The sequence below is a fragment of the Vipera berus genome (genome assembly GCF_964194415.1).
Source record: "Vipera berus genome assembly, chromosome: 7".
NCBI lineage: Eukaryota > Metazoa > Chordata > Lepidosauria > Squamata > Viperidae > Vipera > Vipera berus.
In genome coordinates, this window is record NC_138209.1 from 12,279,351 (window position 1) to 12,306,338 (window position 26,988).

General features: G+C 43.5%; 1 protein-coding gene across 1 annotated transcript in view; it reads left to right on the forward strand.

Moving 5' to 3' along the window:
• ARHGAP24 (Rho GTPase activating protein 24) overlaps positions 1–26,988 on the forward strand; it is a 446,454-nt gene that overhangs the window by 167,569 nt on the left and 251,897 nt on the right. Inside the window, exon 3 of the mRNA XM_081332696.1 lies at positions 16,683–16,770. Within this exon, the coding sequence (XP_081188822.1) occupies positions 16,683–16,770 (88 nt within the window). The remainder of the gene's footprint in view (positions 1–16,682; positions 16,771–26,988) is intronic.

Consider the following 26,988-nt stretch of genomic DNA (forward strand, 5'->3'; position numbering starts at 1 on the left):
TCACAATCTCGAATGATGAGCTCTACATGGTTTGGCGGCATAGGAAGCTAACATGATGGACAGTTTTCTTCCTGAAGTATCACCAAACCCATCATTCTGTCAGGGACAAGGGTTTAGGGGGACCTTCAAGCAGATGTCTACAGTTACACTCAACAAGGCAGATACAAATTTCATTTGAGGGAGGGCTAGAAATTTCCCATGTGGTAAACAAAGATTGACATATTTCAGGTAAAAGTCTTAAATTTAATTAATTCCATTTCTTTTGGTTTAATCCCCAAGCATTGATTCGTAAATCTATATTATAGATAGGTTAGCCTGGGATTGTGCTTTTTTTTAAGCTGGCTTCTTTGAATGCCTGCTTTTTAGAGTTGGCAAATTTAGCAAGGAATAATTTACCACCACATGCGATGATGGTCCAACATTTACTCTCTAAACTGAAATGTTTAAAGGACATTTTTTCAGAACAATTCACAGTCGTCTTTCCCATGAAGTCAACTGATTTCAGATGCTATCTACGTGTAAAATACAGCAAGAGCAATTTCTTAAATATGGAGAGAATTAATTGGAAAGGGGCTCTGCAGGGGAAAAGAGAGATCTGATACTACGACAGCTGTTATTGTTTCCTTTGAAGCACAAACTCAAAGTGGTTTATTCAGAATCTTCCATTTTAAAAGAGCCTTGGTGGAGCAGTGGGCTACTGCCTCCTTAAGTAACACCAGCTGCCTGCAATTAGTGCAGGTTCGAGTCCCACCAGGCTCAAGGTTGACTCAGCCTTCCATCCTTTCGAGGTAGGTAAAATGAGGACCCAGATTGTTGGGGGCAATAAGCCGACTTTGTAATAATGCCGCTTGGGGGGGGCAAAAGCCCTAATAAGCAGGCATATACATAGAATGAGGGCCATTGCTAAGCACATTGATTTGTGCTTTAGATAGTAAGCCGCCCTGAGTCTTCGGAGAAGGGCGGGATATAAATGGGATTAAAAAAAAAGTCTGTGGGCTTTCTAAGATTAGAGTCCTAAAAATCTCTTTTATCCTTCTGTCTCTGGACCATGTCTAGATCAAGAATGTCTCCTCAGGAAATTTCAAGGCACCTGGGATGATCTCATTGCAGCCATGTCAGAAGCAGTTAGATGGTTAGCTTCTTTAGATATTGAAATATAACAAGCATCCCACAGCAATTCTATGGCTCCATACAGTGGTGGGACTGAAATACGTAAACAACCGGTTCTCTGTGTCGATGCTGCTTCTGAAAGTCCATTCTGGGCCTGGGCAACAAAAAAATTAGCTATTGGTTCTGCCGAAGTGGTGCAATTTGGCTGAATCCCACCACTGGCTCCATATGATGGTGAGGTTATTATGTTTTTATATTATTTTAATATTTTATCCCCTATATTCTTTGTCCATATGATAGATAGATAGATAGATAGATAGATAGATAGATAGATAGATAGATAGATAGATAGATAGATAGATAGATAGATAGATAGATAGATAGATAGATAAGGGGAGGGGGAGGGATGGAAGGGGAGAGAGAGAGAGAGAGAGATCATCATTCTAGCCATTGGCTATCCACTGCAAGATGAAGGCCTCTTCTACATATGGTTCCGAGCTTTCGTTTGCCAATTGGGCTTGCAATATTTGCTGATGTCATCACGCCATCTTGTTTTAGGTCTCCTTCGTGGATACTTTTTATCAAATGAATCCATTCTATGACTGACGTAGTCCACCTGCCATCAGTTCTTCTTGCTATGTGACCAGCCCTATACACATAACGCACATGCACACACTTTATTTAAATTAAATTTGTACATCAGTGATTGCATCTACGTCTGTAGTTGCCATAAATAAAAATAAAATAATGGACCGTGCCATTTAAGTTTAGAGATGCAGGGATTACGTGACGAGATGCTTCTACCGTTAAAATGTTAACAATTTATTCTGAAGGACCTTTGTACAGCTGTGGTGTACACAAATTCAGATTTGCTAGTTGTGGAAAAGAGAGGCAGTCTGGCATAGTGGTTAAGGCACCAGGCTAAAAACTGGGAGACCCCGTGTGTCTAGTCCTGCTACAGACACAAAGCCAGCTGGGTGACTTTGGCCAGTCGCTCCCTCTCAGCCCTAGGAAGAAGGCAAGGGCAGAGCATTTCTGAAAGCTTAGTAAGAAAACTGCAGGAAACTTGTCCAGGCACTTTCCAGGAGTCATCACTGACTTGAAGGCATCAATCAATTAATCAATCAATCAATAATAAGAAAAAGCATGGAAAAAGTAAAAGCAGTTTTGCTCACGGGGGAGCAGATAATAACTTCTTTAGATCTATTGAAAGTTTAGAAAAAAGTGGGCAGACTGCCATGTTCAAGGGCTTTTCCAAAGAATTTCTGCAAGATAGAAAATGTCTCTAGTAGCCTGAGAAGATCCAAGGTGCTGCCAGGAACACATTAGAAAATAATATTATATTGGAATGGATCCTTTTTTAAAAAATTGTCTGATTATGAAACCGCTGGCCTTGGACCTAGTCAGCTTCCTTATTTCTATTTTCTTCTTTGGAGGAGATTTACATGCTATCCGTTTTCCTTCCCTCTTTAGCTTTTTATTTTTATCACTTATTCAGGTAGTCCTCAACTTACAACCATTCGCTTAGTGACCGTTCAAAGTTACAAGGGCACTGAAAAGAGTGGCTTATGACTGTTTTTCACACAACTGTTGCAGCTTCCCCGTGATCATGTGATTAAAATTTGGATGCTTGGCAATTGGCTCATATTTATGAGGCAATGTAGTATCCCGGGGTCATGTGATCCCCTATTGTGACCCTCTGACCAGCAAAGCCAATGGAGAAGCCAGATTCATTTAACAGCTATATTACTAACTTAACAACTGCAGTGCTTCACTTAACAACCGTGGCAAGAAGGGTCATAGAACGGGCAAAATTCACTTAACAATGGTCTCACTTTGCAACAGAAATGTTAGGCTGAACTGTGGTTGTAAGTCAAGGACTTCCTATACTGAGAACCTTATATCCTGATAGGTTGGTTGGTGAGAGTTTAATATTTTTAATTGTTTGTTTTCAGCTCAAACTATGCAGTGGAAATCAAAACTACCAAGTTGCTTTAGAATAAACTGTTTGTTTACCTTTTCTTTTAAAAAAAAGAAAGGTTTTTGAGGAGATGATTTCTTCTGCGTTTTTCCGTTGCTATGAGCAACCGCAGTGCAATTGAACAAGCGAGATTGAAGCTTCGTTGGTGATTAATACTGTACGTGATTGATGGTGAAAACAGAAGTCAAAACAATGTGTTGAGGATATTTTAAAAATCAGTAACTATTAATTAATGTTGAGCAATGTTGTAATGTAAGTGTAATAGCTGACACTTAATTGTAAGCTTTAATACATAGAATGATTTATTAGACTGGCTGTCTAATGTTATCGTCAGAGCCAGGGAAAGTGTTGATGTGTACAGGGCACGTATTAGAGATAAAGTTCTTGAGTGACAATGTAGTTCCCCCCCCCCCCCGACTGCCCACAAAACTGGGGTTAGGTGAGAGTTTATTTCTATTTTGCTTCGTTTTCCATTTTCCTAAATACAAGCCAGTCTGGATTTCCTATTTTTTTATTATTATTATTTTAATCCCATTTATATCCTGCCCTTCTCTGAAGACTCAGGGCCGCTTACAATTTAAGCACAAACCAATGTGCTTAGCAATAGCCTTCATTCTATGTATATGCCTGCTTATTAGGGCTTTCGCCCCCCCCCCCCGTGGCATTTTTACAAAGTCAGCTTATTGCCCCCAACAATCTGGGTCCTATTTGCACCAGAGTGGGTACATTTTTGTTTTAAGAGCTGTGGTGCAGTGGTTAGAATGCAGGCAGTCCCATCCCCCACATGCAGTTACTATATTTTGGGCACTTGGCAACTGGCCTGCATTTATGGCAGTTTTCAGCATCCCATGGTCACAACATTTTTGCTGAAAACTGACGTTAATTTCTGGTGTTCATCAAAAATGCTCCATAATAAATAGTTCATTTAAAGGCCGTGGAATTCACATAACAACAACAGCATTTGCTTTATGACTGCCACTAAAAGGTCATAAAATTGGGTTGGTCATGTAGGTAACTGTTTTAGGACCGTCATGACTTATGACCATAATGGGCAGCCTCCATTACAGTCGTAAGTCAAAGACGCCTGTATTGTTTTCCTGGCCAGGTAGGAGGCATAGACGTTTAATAATAAAATACATAAAATTGTATAAACCTAGCCACTGTTATTCACAAAAAACATTTATGGCATAAGACAGACTGGCAAAGTGGATTCCAGCATCTCTTTACTGGCTCCTGAGAGCTCCAAGGGTGATGGAGGGAAAAATATTGTTCTAATGTTTGAAAGACTGGGGAGGATTTTAAAGAGCAAAGCCTGAAGGTGCTCCTTAGACTTTGGTTGTTAAATCAGAACTATTTTTGGTCTTAGTATCATCCACTTTTTGACTGTGATCCTTGACATGCCATGCAAAATCCAGTTCAACCTTCCAGTTCCCAGAGACTGCACATTCATGAGAGTTTAATTGTGACCTATTCAGCCGACTAGTTAAGCCAGGGTTCTTCAAACCTGGCCCTTTTATGACTTGTGGACTTCATCTCCCAGAATTCTTCAGTCAGGCACCTGAGTTAAGCCATACATTCATTGCTTTGTAGACTTGTTTAATGACTCCATCAACACCATATTTGCCTATCTTCTTCTGGTTCACTCATGGCCTCACTGGTAAATATTTCACTAGTTTTTACCCAAATATTTCATGCTGTATATATCACATACACACACAAACACACACACACACACAAACACACAGAGCCCAGTTCAGATTCCATTCCAGACAGATACGTTTATTAGATTAGAATTGAATGGGAAATGTGTAAAAGTTTGTGAAATCTGAAAATAAAGAAAGCTTGTGCTGATTATGTAAGATAAAGTAATCAGAAGTGACAAGATAACCGATTTAGAAAAATGGTGTCTCTAGTTTTGTTTGAAATCCACCTCAACAGATAAATAAGTAAAATTCAGCCCTGTAACTGAACATTATAATGCTGAAGATTGAAGAAGACTGGCTTTATAAGCCAGATATAAGGGAGAGAAGTGAATTTTTTGCTCCTCGTTTTAATTGATCTTCTTGATTTTCCCTTCCAATTTCTCTACAGTTTTTAGACTGTTTTCTATTAAAGATGCATATAAGCAGGGCTTTTTTTTGTCATAGAACACCCAGAATGGAGTTCCGGAATCTTTTTTGGATGGAACCTTGTAGGGTAGGCAAGGCGAGTTGTATGACGTGTGTGAGTTCTGGCACATTTTTTTTTTTACAAAAAAAAGCACTACATATAAGAATGTGTTCATAAAGGAAATGCATGCACCATTAGGAATATAGGGTGGGCAAAGAAATGTGATAGCCAGTTTCTCTTATAAATGTCTGTATGTGTATGTTAAATAAAATTGCAAATAAAAATCATGTGAATTTTCACATTGATAGGGAAGATTATAAACTGCTATAGAAACAAAATGAATGTCTGCTTCGGAAAGCATCCAGAAAGTGATAGAATGAATTAATCCATGGCAGCAGCCCAGTCTGTTCAATTAATCTCAGTTACTATCTTAAGGCATAAAGGTGGGCATAACCATAACTGATCTGTCACTCTATTCAGAAGAACAGAATAACAAAGTTGGAAGGGACCTTGGTGGTCTTCTAATACAACCCCGTGCTCAAGCAGGAAACCCTATACTATTTCAGACAAATGGTTGTCCAGCCCCTTTTTAAAAACCTCCAGTGTTGGAGCACCCACAACTTCTGTAGGCAAGACATTCCACTGGTTAGTTGTTCCCACTGTCAGGAAATTCTAGGTTGCTTTTCTCCTTGATTAGTTTCCATCCGTTACTTCTTGTCCTGCCTTCAGGTGCTTTGGAGAATAGCTTGAGTCCATCTTCTTTGTGGCAGCCCCTTAGATATTGGAGCACTGCTATCATGTCACCTCTCGTCCTTCTCTTCATTAAACTAGACATACCCAGTTCCTGCAACCGTTCTTCATATGTTTTAACTTCCATCTTTGTTGCTCTTCTCTGCACTCTTTAGAATCTCAATATCCTTTTTACATCGTGGTGACCAAAACTGGATGCAGTAATCCAAATGTGGTCTTACTAAGGCATTATAAAGTGGTACTAATGATTCATGTGATCTTGATTCTATCCTTATTCTATAATGCTGATAGGAAACAAACTAAAAAAGAAGAGAAAATGCATACTTGTGTCTGTAATACCAAAAAGAATTCTGGGGGTACAGAGACAGGTAAGGAATTAAGTAATGGATACTTGGGATATCTTCTGTATCTCCTAGAAGATGCTGGTTCTATTGCCTCACTGTGCAATATTTGCTGGAAAAATAAGTCTATTAATGATGTCAAAATGAAAATCTATACTCTGCATGCTCCATGGCTGCAGATGGGAGAGAAAACAGAAGTCTCAGATCGATCATCAGCAAACAAGATGGAGCATCAGCTTCAGTTTCAGCTGTATTTATAGGGACACATAACCACTGCATAGTTGTACTAAGTGTCGACTTTAAATATTAAAATACGTCGTCATGCATTCCTGAAAGAGCCCCTCTCTCTACAATTCTGCCAGAGACCCTGCACAGAGATAATAACCGTGAATCGTAATTTGATCTCAACTCCGATTGAGATTTTTGTCAACATTGAAAATCAAAACTATGATGGAGGACTGGCTATTGTTGTTGTTAGCTGCGAAGTCGTGTCCGACCCATCGCGACCCTATGGACAACATTCCTCCAATCCTTCCTGTTCTCTACCATCTTCTGGAGTCCATTTAAGCTCACGCCAACTGCTTCAGTGACTCCATCCAGCCACCTCATTCTCTGTCGTCCCCTTCTTCTATTGCCCTCGATCTTTCCCAGCATTAGGCTCTTCTCCAGTGAGTCCTTCCTTCTCATTAGGTGGCCAAAGTATTTGAGTTTTAGCTTCAGGATCTGGCCTTCTAAAGAGCAGTCAGGATTGATCTCCTCTAGGACTGACCGGTTTGATCGCCTTGCAGTCCAAGGGACTCGCAGGAGTCTTCTCCAGCACCATAGTTCAAAGGCCTCAATTCTTTGGCGCTCAGCCTTTTGTTGTGACTCAGGGCCAGCCGGTGGGTCCGACAGCCGGGTCCGATGTATCGGAGGACTCAGATGTGGGGGAGGAGGGAAACGAACCGGCTGATGATGATTTGGAGGCTTTGCAGAGTCCTCAGCCGGGGACCTCTTCTCAGCTGTGTGAGCCCGAGAGTGCGGAGGATGATGACCCACAGCTGGCCCTGTTCAAGGACGCCCGACGTAGGAGGCAGACGAGCAGGGACAAACAAAGAAAGACTATGGGACTCCTCGGGAGGAGGCACAGGGAGACCACGCCCTGAGCTCTCTATAAAAGAAGTGTTTGGGGAGGGGCTAGTTGCTGAAAGCAACTTTTTCGTTTGAGAAGACAAGCTCTTGTGTTTTGTTATCTGTGTAATTAAACCTTGGCAGAAGCCTTTTAGCCTTGGACGCTTTCCAGACTCGTCTCTTAATTAGGGGTTGGGAGAAGAGGGCTGGTTCAGAACAGTTTGCTTTCAGCCACCCACCCCTTAATACTACGATGGAGCAGCTTCTTGCCGAGAATGCCCAGCTCAACCAGCAACTCACCTTGCTGGCCACTCAGGTGGCACAACTGCAGGCTCAGGTACATGCTGCCCCCCCACCCAGGAGGAAATGTCAGTTAGCTATGCCGGATAAGTTTGCTGGTAAACCAGAACTGTTTCCTGCCTTCCTGGGACAATGCCAGCTTTATATCAGCGTGAGAGCAGCTGATTTCCCCACTGACCGTGATAAGGTGGGATTCGTGTTGAGCCTTCTGTCGGGAGATGCAGCTCGTTGGGGCACGCCTCTGTTGGCACAGCCTAGCCCTTTGTTGGATAACTTTGGGGGGTTTTGTGACCATATGCGCCTCATGTACGAGGACCCGATTAAGGCGCAGACCGCCACCCGACGTCTGAAAGCTTTGAGGCAGGGTCAGCGCCCCCTACAGGCCTATATCAGCGATTTCCGGCTGCTTAGCCAGGATTCTGCCTGGAATGAGGCTGCGCTCGTGGATGCCTTTCAGGATGGCTTGTCAGAGGAGATGTTGGATGAGCTGGCCCGCGTGGACATTCCCTCAGATCTGAATGGGCTGATCCATCTTTGTCTGCGGATCGATGCCCGGCTGCAGCAGCGTAAGAGTCGCCGTGCCACCCCACAGACCCCTGCCGCCCCTGTTGTGCGTGAGCCCCCAGTCCAGAGGGAGGAGCCAATGGAGCTGGGTGCCGCCAGGTCCCGTCTATCGGTGACGGAAATGGACAGACGACGATCGGAGGGGTTGTGTTTTTACTGTGGGGACCCTGGACATTTGGCTGCTTCTTGCCCAAAGAAGCGTCAGCGGGCGTCAGTGACCAAGCCAGCTCCGAGAAAGTCCCCTGCTTTGCTATCGGGAATACGGCCCGAGCCCGATCTAGACGGTGTGAAAGATCGGGCGACCCACAACGATCACGCCGAGCGACGCCGTTTCGACGGTGCCTGTGAACCTCCACGGCATTTGATTTTGGAGGCACGACTGATCCTTCCTGGCAAGCCAGAGGGGATTCCGGTCCATGCCTTAATTGACTCTGGGGCTACCACTAACTTTATGGATTCGGCCTTTGTGGCCAAATGGGCTGTTCCCCAGTGTCCGGTGGATCCGCCCATGCTTGTGGAGACCATCGATGGTCGAGTGCTCCTGTCCGGGCCTATCACGGCCGCCACGCAACCCGTGTGTATGGCCATCAGTACCCATGTGGAGGCCATTCAGTTTTACGTCACTTCGGATCTGCACTTCCCCGTGGTCTTGGGACTGGCGTGGCTCCGGGCGCATGATCCACAGATCTATTGGTCTCAGAACTTGGTCACCTTCCCAAGTTTGCAGTGCGTGGACCACACCCGCCATATCTGTGCCGGCCAGGTGGAGGGTTCCTCAGGGGTTTCCTTGCCTCCCGTACTGTCCGACTTTGCTGACGTGTTCAGCGAGTCAGAGGCGGACCAATTACCCCCGCACAGGCCCTACGACTGCTCCATTGACCTAGTCCCTGATGCGCCTCTCCCAGTGGGGCGTTTGTACTCCATGTCGGAGCCCGAGTTGGCCGCATTGCGGGACTTCCTGACAAAGAACTTGGCTCGTGGATTCATCCGGCCCTCGTCCTCGCCAGTGTCTGCGCCCGTGCTCTTCGTCAAAAAGAAGTCGGGCGAGTTACGGCTTTGCTGTGACTACCGGAAACTCAACGCTATCACGGTGCGTAACCGCTACCCGCTGCCCCTCATCCCCGAGCTCTTGGACCGACTCCGGGAGGCTAAGATCTTCACGAAACTGGACCTGCGTGGAGCTTACAACCTCGTCAGGGTTCGGCCGGGTGATGAGTGGAAGACAGCGTTTGGTACTCGCTATGGACATTTCGAGTACACGGTGATGCCGTTTGGCCTGACCAACGCCCCCGCTGTGTTTCAGCATTTTATGAACGACATCTTTCGGGATCTGTTGGACCAGTTTGTTGTGATTTACCTGGACGACATCCTGATTTACTCCCCGTCGCGTGAAGCGCATCATCAGCATCTCCGTCAGGTCCTGCAGCGCCTCCGGAAACATCGGCTGTTTGCCAAGTTGGAGAAGTGCCAGTTCTACCAGGTGACCATTGATTTCTTGGGCCACCGCATTTCTCCCGAGGGCATCGCCATGGATCCAAGTAAAGTTGAGTCGTTGCAGAGTTGGCAACCCCCGCGTCGCGTGAAGGATGTTCAGCGACTTCTTGGATTTGCCAACTACTATCGGACCTTCATCCCTGGCTTTGCTGCCTTGACAGCCCCCCTCACCCGGCTCCTGCAGAAGAAGACTCGGTTCCAGTGGAACGCCCCCGAACAACAGGCGTTCCAAGCTTTGAAGGACGCCTTCATGAAGGAGCCCATCTTGAAGCATCCTGACCCGCAACGGCCGTTTGTCGTGGAGGCGGACGCCTCCGACATTGCCATTGGGGCCGTGTTACTCCAGGCAGCGACGCCCAACGGTACCCTTTTCCCTTGCGCGTATCACTCTCGGAAATTGAATCCCTCGGAGCGCAACTATACCATCTGGGAGAAGGAGCTGCTGGCCATCAAGGCGGCGTTCGAGGCTTGGAGGCATCATCTGGAGGGGGCGCGGCATCAAATCGAGGTCCGGACGGACCACAAGAATCTGGAAAGTCTGCAGACCGCTCGGAATTTGAACCAACGCCAGATCCGGTGGTCCCTCTTCTTTGCGAGGTTTGACTTTCGGGTGCGGTATATACCAAGCGGGCACAACCAGAGAGCGGATGCTCTGTCCAGGAAGCCCGAGTACACCCGAGTGGAAGACAAGCTTCCGCCCAGGACAGTGATCCCCGTCGAGTCTTTTGCTGCGGTACGGGAGCCGGTGGATATACGGGCTCGGATCCGGGAGGCGCAGCAGCAGGAGGCGTGGGTGGCTCAGCGGAAGGAAGAGGTGGGGCCAGATTCGCCTTGGTCGGTCACGGATGGACTCCTGTATTATCGTGACCGGCTCTATGTTCCAGGAGGGCCACTCAGGGGACTCGTCCTCAGCCAATGTCATGATAACCCGGCTGCGGGGCATTTTGGCCTGTTCAAGACTCTGAACCTGGTCTCCCATACTTTCTGGTGGCCCCGAGTCCGACACGATGTCCAGTCTTATGTCACCTCCTGCGTCCCATGCAGGCAGGCCCCGCCTGGTTTACTGCAGCCTTTGCCAACGCCCAAGAGACCCTGGGGGGCTGTGTCCATGGACTTTCTGACGGATCTACCCCCATCCTCCGGCTTCACGACAGTGTTTGTGGTGGTGGACATGTTGACCAAGATGGCGCACTTCATCCCCTGTCGCGGCTTACCGTCAGCTCGCGCCACTAGTCGCATGTTCATCCAACAGGTGTTCCGGCTGCACAGCCTTCCCGACAGGGTCGTCTCCGATAGGGGGGCCCAGTTTACAGCCCGCTTCTGGCAGGAGTTGATGCGGGCGTTGGACATTAAGGTTTGCCTCTCGTCCGCGCATCATCCTCAGACCGACGGGGGTACCGAGAAGGTCATCGGCATCTTAGAGCAGTATCTGCGCTGCTATGTTAACCTGCAGCAGGACAACTGGGTGGACTATTTGGCCATAGCCGAGTTTGCCTTTAATAACTCGCAACACACCTCCACGCAGATGACACCGTTCTTGGCCAACGTGGGTTATCACCCCAGGTTCTTCCCTCTTTCTCCCGTGGACTCACCGGAGCCGGCAGCGAACGAATTCATGGCGGAGTTACAGGCGATCCATCGGTTGGTGCGACGGCAGCTGGAGAAGGCCAAGGCCGACTACAAGAGGTTCGCCGATCGGTCGAGAAGGGATACGCCTCCACTATCGGTGGGGGATCGGGTCTGGCTGTCCACCAGGAACCTACCATCCACTCGGCCGGCGAGGAAGCTGGACCACCGTTACCTTGGACCGTTCCCAGTCGAGGCCGTCATCAACCCGGTCGCCTATCGTTTAACTCTGCCACGTTCCCTGCGCGTGCACCCCGTCTTCCATCGGTCCTTGTTGGTCCCCGAACAACCGGCCTGTCCACTTCGCCAAGCGGAACCTCCCCCATCAGGAACTCGTGATGGAGGCAGCACCCCCGAGTACGAGGTCGCCAGCATCAGGGATTCCCGCTGGCTGAAAGGTCGCTTCCAGTACCTGATCGAGTGGAAAGGGTACGGGCCGGAGGACTTCACATGGGAAGACGCGACCGCCGTTCATGCCCCTGCGTTGGTGACTGCTTTTCACGAACAGTTCCCATCCCGACCGCATCCGTATCGGCAGACCCGAGGGAAGGGCCCTGCGGTGCGGGATAGTGTTGTGACTCAGGGCCAGCCGGTGGGTCCGACAGCCGGGTCCGATGTATCGGAGGACTCAGATGTGGGGGAGGAGGGAAACGAACCGGCTGATGATGATTTGGAGGCTTTGCAGAGTCCTCAGCCGGGGACCTCTTCTCAGCTGTGTGAGCCCGAGAGTGCGGAGGATGATGACCCACAGCTGGCCCTGTTCAAGGACGCCCGACGTAGGAGGCAGACGAGCAGGGACAAACAAAGAAAGACTATGGGACTCCTCGGGAGGAGGCACAGGGAGACCACGCCCTGAGCTCTCTATAAAAGAAGTGTTTGGGGAGGGGCTAGTTGCTGAAAGCAACTTTTTCGTTTGAGAAGACAAGCTCTTGTGTTTTGTTATCTGTGTAATTAAACCTTGGCAGAAGCCTTTTAGCCTTGGACGCTTTCCAGACTCGTCTCTTAATTAGGGGTTGGGAGAAGAGGGCTGGTTCAGAACACCTTTCTTATGGTCCAACTTTCACTGCCATACATTGCAACTGGGAAGACCATAGCCTTGACTATACGCACTTTTGTTGACAGGGTGATGTCTCTGCTTTTTAGTGTGCTGTCTAGATTTGCCATGGCTTTCCTCCCCAGGAGCAAGCGTCTTTTAATTTCTTGGCTACAGTCCCCATCTGCAGTGATCTTGGAGCCCAGGAAAATAAAATCTGTCACTACTTCCATTTCTTCCCCATCTATTTGCCAGGAATTGAGAGGGCCAGATGCCATGATCTTGGTTTTCTTAATGTTAAGTTTCAACCCAAGTTTTGCACTCTCCTTCTTCACCTGCAACAAGAGGCTCTTTAGTTCTTCTTCACTTTCTGCCATTAGAGTGGTATCATCTGCGTATCTTAGGTTGTTGATATTTCTTCCGGCAATCTTAATTCCAACTTTTGATTCATCTAGCCCTGCCTTTCTCATGATGTGCTCTGCATATAAGTTAAATAGGCAGGGCGACAGTATACAGCCTTGCCGGACTCCTTTCCCAATTTTGAACCAATCAGTGGTTCCGTGTCCAGTTCTCACTGTTGCTTCTTGACCCACATATAGGTTTCTCAAGAGACAAATAAGATGTTCTGATACTCCCATCTCTTTAAGAACTTGCCACAGTTTGTTATGATCCACACAATCAAAGGCTTTAGCATAGTCAATGAAGCAGAAGTAGATGTTTTTCTGGAACTCCCTAGCTTTCTCCATGATCCAGCGTATGTTGGCAATTTGATCTCTAGTTCCTCTGCCTCTTCGAAATCCTGCCTGTACTTCTGGTAATTCTCGATCCACATACTGCTGAAGTCTAGCTTGTAGGATTTTAAGCATGACTTTACTAGCATGAGAAATGAGTGCAATGGTGCGGTAGTTTGAACATTCTTTGGCACTGCCTTTCTTTGGAATTGGAATGTAAACTGATCTTTTCCAATCCTGTGGCCACTGTTGAGTTTTCCAAATTTGCTGGCAAATTGAGTGTAGCACTTTTACTGCACTGTCTTTTAAGATTTTGAATAGCTCAGCTGGAATACTGTCACCTCCACTAGCTTTGTTGTTGCTCAGCTTTTCTAAGGCCCACTTCACTTCACATTCTAGGATGTCTGGCTCAAGGTCAGTGACCACCTCATTGTGATTATCAGGGACGTTAAGCTCATTCTTGTATAGTTCTTCTGTGTAATTTTGCCACCTCTTCTTAATCTCTTCTGCCTCTGTTAGGTCCCTGCCATTTTGGTCCTTTATCATGCCCATTTTTGCATGAAACGTTCCCTTCATCTCTCCAATTTTCTTGAAAAGATCTCTGGTCCTCCCTATTCTATTCTTTTCTTCTATTTCTTTGCACTGTTCATTTAAGAAGGCATTCTTATCTCTTCTAGCTATTCTCTGGAATTCTGCATTCAATTGGGCATATCTATGTTTTTCTCCCTTGCCTTTCGCTTCCCTCCTTTCCTCAGCTATTTGCAAAGCTTCCTCAGACAGCCATTTTGCTTTCTTGCATTTCTTTTTCTTTGGGATGGTTTTGGTTGCTACCTGTTGTACAATGTCACGAACCTCTGTCCATAGTTCGTCAGGCACTCTGTCTATCAGATCTAATTCCTTAAATCTATTTGTCACCTCTACTGTATATTCAACAGGGATATGATTTAATTCATACCTGACTGGCCTAGCGCTTTTCCCTACTTTCTTTAATTTAAGCCTAAACTTTGCAACAAGAAGCTCATGGTCTGAGCCACAGTCAGCTCCTGGTCTTGTTTTTACTGACTGTATAGAGCTTCTCCATCTTTGGCTGCAGAGCATATAGTCAATCTGATTTCTGTGTTGACCGTCTGGTGATGTCCATGTGTAGAGCCGTCTCTTGGGTTGTTGGAAAAGAGTGTTTGCTATCACCATCGTATTCTCTTGACAAAATTCTATCAGCCTGTGCCCTGCTTCATTTTGTACTCCAAGGCCAAACTTGCCTGTTATTCCGGTTATCTTTTGGCTTCCTACTTTAGCATTCCAATCCCCCATGATGATAAGGACATCATTTTGGGGTGTTAGTTCTATAAGGTGCTGTAGGGCTTCGTAGAACCGGTCAATTTCATCCTCTTCAGCACTGGTGGTTGGGGCATAGACTTGGACTACTGTGATATTGAATGGTTTGCCTTGGATTCGAACTGAGATCATTCTGTCATTTTGAGGATTGTATCCCAGTATTGATTTTCCTACTCTTTTATTGACTATGAAGGCTACTCCATTTCTTCTGAGGGATTCTTGTCCGCAGTAGTATACCTGATGGTCATCTGAATTAAAGTCACCCATTCCTGTCCATTTTAGTTCGCTGATACCTAAGATGTCGATGTTCAGTCTTGTCATCTCTTGTTTGACCACGTCCAGCTTTCCTTGATTCATGGATCTTACATTCCAGGTTCCTATGGAGAAAAAATCTTTACAGCATCGGACTTTCCTTTCACCACCAGACACATCCACAGCTGAGCGTCCTTTCGGCTTTGGCCCAGTCGCTTCATTCTTTCTGGCGCTACTAGTACTAGCCCTCTGCTCTTCCCCAGTAGCATATTGGACGCCTTCCGACCTGAGGGGCTCATCTTCCAGCGTCATATCGTTTTGCCTTTTGGTACTGTCCATAGGGTTTTCATGGCAAAGATACTGGAGTGGGTTGCCATTTCCTTCTCCAGTGGATCACGTTTTGTCAGAACTCTCGGTTATGACCTGTCCGTCTTGGGTGGCCCTGCACGGCATAGCTCATAGCTTCATTGAATTACGCAAGCCCCTTCGCCACGACAAGGCAGTAATCCATGAAGGGGGGACTGGCTATAGAGGAGGATTATTGGCTGGGTGTCATTTGCAAATTACAGTTTCTGTTACACTTGCTTAAGAATTACATTTACAGAGAGTAAACCATGATTTTGACATTTTTTCCCCATTTATAAAACAATGAGCCAGGCTACTGTGCCTTGCAAAAACCATGGTTAAACGTGAACTGTGAACCAAGAATCCAGTGCTATGGCATACAGTTGCCAAATTACTGAGATGAATTTTGATCTTTAGAGTACCATGGAATAGCACTTAGCAATAACACTTAGACTTACATATTACTTCATGCTGCTTTACAGCCCTCTTTAAGCAGTTTACAGAGTCATCATATTGCCCCCAACAATTTGGGTCCTCATTATACCGACTTCAGAAGGATGGAAGGTTGAGTCAACCTTGAGCTGGTGAGGATTGAACGGCCGGCAGTCAGCAGAATTAGCCTGCAGTAATTCTAACCACTACGCAACCACGGCTCTTAGAGAAAATATAACATATAACATAGAATCATAGGTGGAAGGGACCTGAGAGGACTTCTACTCCAATCCTCTGTTCAAGACAGGAGATCTTATATCATCCTGGTCAAATGGTTATCCAATTTATTTTTGAAAACCTCCAGTGATGGAAGGGCCACAACTCCAGGAGGCAAACTATCCCACTGATTAATTGTTCTCACTGTCCGAACATTTCTCCTTACTCATAGGTTGGATCTCTCTTAGTGCTTTCTGCAATGACCTCTGTCACCTAGTTCTTGCCTGAAGGAAGCATGACAATCTGTATCCAGACAGTTTTCACCTTTTGAGAGAGAATGATACCCGCAGTTTTCAAAGAGGCCTTCCTGGATCTGGCAATTACTCTCCAGTCTCCAACTTTCACAAGACTTTTGAGATAGGGGGGAAAGCTACAAAGTGTCTTAGAAGAAGCTGGTTATCTGATTCTTTTCCTTAGAGCAGGGGTAGGCAACCTTGGCTCTTTTGTGACTCATGGACTTCAACTCCCAGAATTCCTGAGCCAGCATGGCTCAGCATGGAAACTCTCCCTTTCCTCTCAGCATGGCTGGCTCAGGAATTCTGGGAGTTGAAGTCCACGAGTCATAAAAGAGCCAAGGTTGCCTACCCCTGCCATAGAGGAAGGTTCCTTTTGGGGACCAGGGACTGTTTTTCCATGAACCAGAGGGGGCGTAGTTCTGTGTGCTGCCTGCATCTGGTGGAGGGGGCTTCCCTTCTTTGCACGGCCTGGGTTTTGGCATGCTATGGACTGGTGCGGGTCCACAGACGGGGTTGGGGACCCCTGTCCTAGTCCATGACCTTAATTGAGACCTGGTTGGGAGAAGTGTGCCCCTAATGATCTAACTGGTTTTTTTCTTCTTCTTCCTTTTATCTAAAAAAATTCATCTTGTCCTTTTTCCTAATTTTATTTTTAAGGGTACCATATTCTTACCTGGAAATCGTGTGATTGAGCATCCTTCCAGCGATGAAAACCCAGGAAAGTTCCTTTTTGAAGTGATCCCAGGTAAGTTTCTTCAGTCATTCATTATGGATCTTTTGTGGTGTTTACTGATTGGCTAATGTCTATGTAATGTTCATCCTTGTTTATAGATTGAAGAATATTAAAAATTTAATGTTATAAATTTTATAAAAGGGGGTTCAGACATTTTTGGTAATGATAGTGTTACTGATAACATAGTTGCCCTGTTTCTTTAAAAAGTTTTTTAAAACTTCAAAATTAAAACAAAACAATACTTTTTAAAGATTAGCATTTTATTGGTGCATGTGTTTAGAACTGCATACTCTTGTTTATGTGTCATTTCTTGTCGATAATTAAATACAAGAGACCTAGTTTATTGTAGTGGTTAAGACATCGGGCTAGAAACCAGGAAACTGGGAGTTCTAGTCCTACCTTAGGCATAAAGCCAGCTAGGTGAACTTAGGCCAGTCATTCTTTCTCAGCCCTAGGAAACAGGCAATGGTGAACTACTGAAATCTTGCCAAGAGAACTGCAAGGACTAATCCAGGTGGTTTCCAGGAATTAACATCAACTCTAAAGCACCAAATAAACACATAGATCACTTGAAACGTTTGATGTGTTATTATTAGAGAATATCTTGAAGCAAGCTGTTGATAAATGTACAATGATTTTTTTCAGGATGGATAACCCAGGGGAAAAAGATAAATGAAAATTAGTAAACTGAAGCCAAGCATGGTTTGCATTCCTGAGTCAAATTGGTAATAAGTTGAAAAGTAGTTAAATATTAAGGCAGCTGTCTCAGCGTGCTATGGCAACAATCCATTTCCATGTATTCATTTGCCAGAATCAAATCCCTGCCTCCTACAATAAGAATTAAAATTTGCAAGGTACTAAGAATCTCCAAGTATCTTATTCTTGTTCTACGCATGTCCTTGTAGCAAGACTGTATGTGTGTGTTGCTTCGCGCGCTGACAATTTGTAGAAAAGAGGATTTTCTCACTGTCTTTGGCAGATCTATTGCTCTAGAAGGAAAACAGCATATAAAATTTGAAGGAACAAAAGAACAAAAAGACAGTAAAGAAATTGTTCCCATTCATCTCAAGTAATGCAGGCTTTTTCTCATTTTTAATACACAACAGGGAAGTGCAATTTTTCATATTCTTCTTCTTCTTCAGCAAAACTTTTTGTTGTCTTTTGACAATTACTAGGCATCCAGGAACATAAATATACCTGCAAACAATTCCTTTGGTGCCCTTAAGCTCTCTGACCTCTTCCCCCCCCCTCCACATACACATCCAGACTTAACTTTATTTTCAAGAATGCTTCTTGACCTCAAGTTAACCCAACAGAAAATTAGAATGAAAGGTGATTGGAGCCTTGAACTTTGTTTGCTAGCAAGCTCACCTGCCTGGAAAAAGGTCAACCATAAGCAGGAGTAATGTGCAGCAGCTTTCAAGAGATGAGACTTGGAGATTTTGGTAGGTTGCATTCTGATAAATCACTGCTCTGCACTTCATTTTGTCTCTGGTACAGCATAATTCACATTTTGTGAATAGATGAGAATCCTAACAATCATTCAGAAGAATGTTTACACAAGTAAATACATGAGTAAATATTCTCCAGACATTGGGGCTTCTTCTGGGTCATGAGAATTTCATTTTGTATGCAAAGTTACTACTAGTGGATCAATCCAGTGCAGGTGGCCACCAGCAAGATGGTCAGCAGCATTTCTTAGAAAAAACCTTTGCAAACCGTTAGCACCCACTGTGGTCAGAATATAATGCATAAAAAAACTTTCTCTTGGTTAAGAATTAAGCTGGAAAAGATTGCTAAGGATATAAGATTTTCTGACTTTCTGGAGTCAGTGCTCCTTACAAGGAACGGGGCTACTAGATTTGGACTGCAGATCATTTGGTTGACCATAAATGGTGGCAAAGAGATGCAGAAAGCTGTATTTCTTTGTTGCCTAAGATGGCCCTAGGCCTAGAAGGTCACCTTAGATCTGATACTCTAGGATGCCTCAGTTGATGTTGCCTGATATGTCCTCATTGCAACATACAACATAGTCCCCAAAGGTGCTTTTTCAAAAGGCAGCTGGACTTGGTTTTTCCTTGAAGATGTTTCATTTCTCATTCAAGAAGCTTCTTCAGTAGAAGAAGTAGAAGCTTCTTGGATGAGAAGTGAAACATCTTCAAGGGAAAACAAAGTCCAGTTGCCTTTTGAAAAAGCACCTGTGGGACATCCATGACCTGGATGACTGAGAATCTCCATAGACATACCACATACAGGAAACAATTCACAAACTTCCAGGAGTGGATGAAATGAAAAAAAAAATATTTTAGTTCTGAGGTAGGGAGGCAATTTGGCAAATTGTGAAAATGCTGTATCTGTAACTTTTATTTCCTGCTTTGGTAGGACTGTTCTGCAGTTCTCTAGAAAAAAAAAGGTAGAAACCCATAAAGGTGCAGTAGAGACTGGTCTATTTTAACCCATTTCCTACCAATTGTTTTTGCTGTCGTATTGCTCCACCTGCTGGTGAACACCCTATTGCCTGTATTTTCACCCCATCAAAAAAATAAAAAATAAAAAAAAAATCCCACCCCCAACTGCGTTGAAATTTTCAGCTATTTACAAGACAGTAGTTCAATTGCTGGGGAATTATTCAACATGATTTTGGTTGTGTCGCCAGTTCTTTGCAGGCATTGAGCGAGACGGAAGGTTCCAAACAGCAACAGGCTTTATTGAAGGTCAGAACATAACAGAAGCAACATAGGAGCTGCTGCGCAGCTATTTATACGGTTGGCCGAGAGGTGGCGACCAATAAGTTTAAAGCAGTGGTTTCCCACCCAAAGACCTACTTAGCCGGCTGGAGACAACCAGTCTAGGCCGGCCCAGCAACAGTTACAACATCCAGGTGAATAGAGCAATTAACAAACGATACAGACAAGCAAGTACTTTCAGCATAACAAAAAGCCAGTACATTACAATTTTTATTCGTTGTGTTTAGTCAGATTTACTCTCATGTAATTAGGAATGTAGCCTTGGCCCCGCTGAATTTATCAAGTGGGAATAAAATTCTGACTTCTGTTACACCCACCCTACTTGGCTGTTGTTTTGCCTATATGCAAGGAAGCTGCTGTGATCTTGGCAAATACTCATGCACCACATAATAATGCAGAGATTTTTCTCTCTCCAGATTTAAAAAGCAAAACATTTCAGGCATGAAAAATATTTTCGCAGTGCAATGGGCTGATTTACAATGGAATCTGTGGCTAAATGTTAATGGATGCAGCTGAAGGAACAGAGAATGTAGTTAGAGGGTCTTGGTTATTGTTTTCCTGAGAACAGATATAAACACTTGTCCTTATTCAACTTCCTCCACCCACATCTTGCTATATGAGTACAAAGCTTTCTATGCACGAACCTTATTCTCCAGAATTCATGCTCTGAATTAGAGATGGAAACAATTCTTTTAATCATCTTTTCCTAAAGCAGCGATGGAGAACCTTTTAGAGACCGAGTGCCCAAACTGCAACCCAAAACCCACTTATGTATCGTTGGTTGCCGGGTAGACGTGGCCCATTGGGTGGGCGTAGCTGCGGTGGTAACGGCAGACTGGGTGGGACTAAAAAGTTCAATCAATCAGATCCAACTCTGCGACATCTTTTTTTTCCCCGCGAGAAGTTGAAATTGATTGGTTGATTGAACCTTTTTTTTTGCATATGGCGGCAGAGGCCTAAAGTGAAAAGGTTTTATAAAACCCAGCTGAAGGACTAGGACTGGGGCGACGGCACGCTTGCCCACAGAGAGGGCTCTGCGTGCCACCTGTGGCACGTGTGCCATAGGTTCGCCACAACGATCCTAAAGAATTGGAAACTGATACAAATGCTATTACTAAAGTGCTGAATGTTTATGGAGATTCTCAGTCATCCAGGTCATGGTTGTCTCAAAGGTAATTTTTTTTTCTTCAAAAGGCAACTGGACTGTTTTTTTTCCCCTCGAAGAAGGAATGTTTTTTTTCTTGAAGAACAAGACGTTTCGCTTCTCATCCAAGAAGCTTCATCAGTTCTGACTGGGTGGAGGGGGGCATGGAAGGATTAGTTCTTCTTTTAGAAAATAAGCACCTTTGAGGTACTAGCATGGTGGTTTACATTTCTTTCATTTTAATCAATTACATGCCACTGTAGAAATCCAGTGTGTTGCAAATCAATTAAGTTCGAAGACTTTCACTAGCAGTCACACTTAGCCATTAAGTTTTGTTATGTAAACGTGAGGTAAACTGAGGTTGACTATGATTTACGTCTTAGTGTGATATGGGACCACAGAAATTACAGCTTACTCAGTAAACCATACTTAAACCAAACCATGACTTACCACAAAACATAAACACAGCCAGAGTGTGGGGGACTGTGTTTATCACTTAATTTAGTTATAGGTTCACTGAATTTCATTCCTTGCTTTTTACTGTTTCACATGTTTTAATGAAATGCATACAGTAATATTATTTTCTGCTTTTTTTTTGACCCAATAGAAACTGACGACAGTTATCTCCCATCTTTCCAAATTCTTTTTTTTTGGGGGGGGGGGCAGGTTAGAATCTAAATTATAAGAGCTGTGGTGGCGCAGTGGTTAGAATGCAGAATTTCAAATCTGGAATTTCAAATCTGGATCATAGGTAGTTGTGGGAAAGTCCATTCTAATTTCTAACAGTCACTGTAGGACAGAGGTCCCCAACCTTGCTGGCTGAGGAATTCTGGGAGTTGAAGTCCACAAGTCATAAAGTGGCCAAGGTTGGGGACCCCTGCTGTAGGAGATGACCAGGCTGAGCGTGAGGGAGGAGTCAAACACGTCATTAGTCTCGAGTCCTTTCATACTCACAAGAGATCTAAGTCCAGCCCACCTTAAATTCCATTGACTCTTATCTTCTGGCAATTTGCTTTTACCATTAGTAATTCAAAGTCTTGTAGAGAGCATTACCATAAAATAAACCTATATTTATTTGTACTGTCTGGACTCCTGATTTCCTGCACTTGACAGTCACTCAGCAACGGGTAGTAAGTTGAGGACTATCTGTAACAATATGGCATAGCTGTTCAGAAAAGTTGGGGAGTAGAAAGAAACCACAGCTCATTGAGAGCCATTGCAGACCCTCAAATATGAGTCAATTTGACTGTGCTTGCATAAAGAAACAAAGACTTTTGATTAACCAATATACCACAATATATTACTTTTGTTCAATATCAAAACTGGCCATTTCTCCAAGTCTGTTACGGTTTCATTATATATGCATTTCTTTTATCATCTCAAAGGCAGCTGGGGACAAACTTGTATTTGTATGTCAAATCCGTGGGCAGTATCCAAAATCATCTCTCTCTTTTTCTGGTTTATTTATTGGCAATACGTTGAAATTATTTGGAGAATGCAAGTGGATGTTGCATGGTGCTTGAATTCTGAATCCAGGAATAAAATAAATTCTGGCAAAAATGCATGCAGTTGTTCTAAAATATATATGTAGGGAATTGTATTGGATTTACATTTTTAATTAGCAGTAACAATTATTTTGACTCCCCCCCCTATGAATATAGATGCAGATTTTACTTCCTATCCATGTTAATGTCTCTGAGTTTCAAGGCATTCATTGCTTCAAAACCTAGGATTTTTAAACTGATGGTTTAGCTGTAGAAATATAAAATTTCTGTTTCAGTCCCATTGAAATTGGTTTTAGGTACATTATATAATTGGCTTTGTCGGTATCAAAGGATATAAAGAATGCAATGAAATCCTATGCAGATAGCCTTTGATTTTCAATAGCAACTGACTGTTCAAAGTTAAAATGGCAGTGAAAAAAGTGACTTATGACCATTTTTCACACATACAACTGTTGCAGCACCCCTATGGCCACGCAATCAAAATTCAGACGCATGGCAACTGACTCATATTTATGACGGTTGCAGTGTCCCGGGGTCATATGATCACCTTTTGTGACCTTCTGACAAGCAAAGTCAATGGGGAAGCCGGATTCACTTAACAACTATGGCAAGAAAGGTTGTAAAATGGGGCAAAGCTCATTTAACAAATGTCTCACATCGCAACAGAAATGTTGGCTCAGTTGTGATCGTAAGTTGAGGACTACCTGTATGTGCTAAATCTTAAGGCCTATGATAACCCTCTGGTTTGAGAACATTACAGTAAGTGTGTCCAAGGAGTTACAATATGTGGACATGAAAAACAGGACTGTGTGCTTGTAGTGGATGGATAGAGGGTTTTACTGGATTTATTGATAAGTTATTTAAAGACTGGGTCACTAAAGATTTGGAAGTTGTCCATCAACAGCCTCTAAAATCAAGAAAACAGCATAGATCATGGTCTTCATTATGATGAAAATCACTTACATTTAAATATGCAATATTTATTATAAATAATAATAATAATAGCAATAAGTAAGAAATCCAACTGTATTAAAGCTATATGGCTCTTCATAAATAATTCTGAAAAGGATGCTTCAGAACAAGAGCACAATAACTATCTGCATCTCTTTAAAGCAGCTGCATTTTTTCCCTTTGATTAGACAGTTATACTTAACAACTGACCTGTAAAGATGTGGCTATTTTAAAGAGTTGCAGACGAAAGAGATTCTACGTTTGTATCACCACATGCTCTAGATCAGGGGTGTCAAACTGCTGGCCCGCGGGCCGGATGCGTCATCCAGAAGCCACGCTCATCCCATTGCCGGCAATGGCAAAACCATTCCGATACGTTGTGCGACGTCACGTGACGTCGCGAGTTTGACATGTCTGCTCTAGATGATTGCACAGAGTTAGGGAAATTTGCATGTGGACTTTTTGCTTGCTGTTGATGAAATGTATTAGGACAGGCTTATGCACACATTTTGCAGTTTCACATAGCATATATTGTTGATATTTTCAATTATATTTTGGTATCATTGGAGTATTCTACTTTAAGTGTCAAAATTTCTCGGGGCACTTCTAGATTAACTATAAATTGTCCAGAGATGGATCACAGTTTATATTCTAGCCATTGCATTTTTAAAATATGGAAACTAAGATTCTGCATTCATCATTTCGTAATATATTCCACTGAAAATAAAAGGCCTACCATACAGTCTGAATGACTTAATGATAATCTTATGTGACTACAAACATAATTAAGATTACAATTCTGTACAGGTATACTTGACAGTTAATCTACTGAATTCAGTTCTCCATTGAAAAAAAATAGGGGATTTGGCTGAAAACTCTATCGCTTTCAGAGAGAATTAAGTAAAATCAGCTTTTTCTGGATTCTTTCTGGGGTACCTAGGAATAAAATGCCAGCCTAGATTTAGAGCAGAAAGTTGTGTGATTGAGAAAACATATGGTTCTGAAATGATGCTTAATTGCAGCCTATGCAAAATAACACAATCTGGCCTGTGGAGTTTCGATATGATGTGTCAGATTATTTGGGAGACATTTTCCAGACTTTCATTCTTCAGATACAGAGTCTTTTTTCATTTTTGCTGAATGTGAGAAAGGGGAAAATTGGCCATTCTTGGCACAAAGGGTTTGAAATGAGTAATTACCATGTCAGATGTGATGGTCTGTTGGTTTTTAAACTAAAATGCTTCTTGGACTGCTTCAACATGTATGGCAAAATACAATTTTGCTCTTGGCTCCCGTTGGAAATATTGTTGCTTGAAAGTAACTTTCTTCCCTATTGTTAAAATAATGCCTTGAATGTAATACAGTAATATATATGCATTTGCAATATCTAATTTTCCACTGCTTCGGAATATGAACAATTGAATAATAACAATATAAATAAAGCAAAACATCACTGGTAATTCCCCATCTCTAGGCAGTCTCCAAGAAAATTAGTTATGTGGCAGACAGCCATAGAGACCATCTTTAACTCATATAGAACAGGAGATAAGAACAACCATTTTTCTTTTTCTTGAGCTACAGGCAGTCCTCACATTGCAACCATTTGTTTAGTGACCATTCAAAGGTACAATGGCACTGGAAAGTGACATGACCGTTTTCACATTTATGATTGGTGCAGCATCCCCATGGTCATGTGATCAAAATTCAGGCGCTTGGCAACTGGCATGTACTTATGACAGTTGCACTGTTCCTGGGTCATGTGATCACCCTTGCACTCTGGTGACACACAGTGGTTAGAATGCAGTATTGCAGGCTAACTCTGCCGATTGCCAGCAGCATATTGACCTCAACAATGCGGGTACTAACGTAATAGCTGCAGTGTTTCACTTGACAACTGTGGCAAGAAAGGTCATAAAATGGGGCAAAAATCACTTAACAAATGTCTCACTTAGCAACATAAGTTTGGGGCTCAGTTGTGGTCGTAAGTCAAGAACTACCTGTAGTGAATTTTGTTTGCCATATATTAGTTCAATAAGTGTATGAGTTCAATGTATAATTTATACACAGTGTTTCTAAGTTGTTTCTAGAATTTTGAGAAGTCGGTCATAGTTAAGTTTCTCGGAAATCAATAGAAGTCAGCTATTGTAAGTGTTTCGCTGGTTTTAGTCACATATCTGAGTAAGTTTGTCTCAATGCTAAACCACAATAACAATTTTGACATATAATATTGCAATGTAATGCCAGATCTGGATAAGGATAGAATCTCAGTCAATTTATGTAATCAGCAGGTTAAATTAAAGTGGAATTGGGTATGTGTAGTTTAACGAAGAGAAGGGTGAGGGGTGACATGATAGCACTGCCTCCAGAAGTGGTGAATGCTCCAACACTGGAAGTTTTTAAGAGGAGACTGGACAGCCATTTGCCTGAAATGATATAGGGTTTCCTGCCTGAGCAGGAGGTTGGACTAGATGACCTCTAAGGTCCCTTCCAACTTATTATTATTATTATTATTATTATTATTATTATTATTATTATTATTATTATTATTATTATTATTATTATTATTGTTGTTGTTGTTGTTGTTGTTGTTGTTGTTGTTGTTGTTGCTGTTGCTGTTGCTGTTGTTGTTGTCTTATAGTGCATATCCATTAAGGCCCATTGATAGTAAAAAGAAGAAACTGCATTCCTTCTTAACCTGAAAGGAAAAATGGCATGTTTATTTTAAATAAGTCATTCTTTGAAATACTCAAGAGGTTGCCCTATCTCAGGTGACTTGACAGAAAGGATAGACTGATTTGTTCTCGTGTTAATATTTATATGCCCCAAGTGTCAAACCTTCAAACTACTCTGGCTACAGCCATCTTTCTTTATTTTTCATTTGCCACAGCAATGGGAGGGAGGGGGGGAGGGAGAAGATGAATTCTTCTAGTTTAGTCATAACAATATGTTTCTTGTGGGAACCAAGGTCAAGCAGCCTAAGCTTTTGGCGGTCTGGAGCTACCGTTAGAGAGCCCACCAAAGATGTTTATTGGGGATTGTGATTTATGACACATTTAGGGATGGGGAGTTTTAAGTTTTTACTTTGTAACCTTTTGTGGGGGGGGGAGACTTTCAGTCTTGGTTTCACCTTTGTTCATGCTGATATTATGTAGCCATTAAAATTGTTCTTTGAGGAAAGGAAATGCCTCGGAGTTGTTATTTCTACTAGTCTCATCTATCAGAACCATGACACCAAGATTCACAGCTGATGTTTGAGGCTGATGATTACAAGGAATCGTCCTTTTGATAGAGCTATCCATAACACTTCCTGACTCTGGAGAGCCATACTTTCAAAGGCTATTCAAAGCCTTTGAAATAAGACATTCAGAGATGTCTTACTGCAAAGGTGACTAAAATTTGGTGTTGCTTACTGTTTAGCTCATGCCTACTGCTTCAGTGACTCCATCCAGCCACCTCATTCTCTGTCGTCCCCTTCTTCTCTTGCCCTCAACCTTTCCCAGCATTAGGCTCTTCTCCAGTGAGTCCTTCCTTCTCTTTAGGTGGCCAAAGTATTTGAGTTTCAACTTCAGTATCTGGCCTTCTAAAGAGCAGTCAGGGTTGATCTCCTCTAGGACTGACTGGTTTGATCGCCTTGCAGTCCAAGGGACTCGCAGGAGTCTTCTCCAGCACCATAGTTCAAAGGCCTCAATTCTTTGGCGCTCAGCCTTTCTTATGGTCCAACTTTCACAGCCATACATTGCAACTGGGAAGACCATAGCCTTGACTATACGCACTTTTGTTGGCAGGGTGATGTCTCTGCTTTTTAGTGTGCTGTCTAGATTTGCCATGGCTTTCCTCCCCAGGAGCAAGCGTCTTTTAATTTCTTGGCTACAGTCCCCGTCTG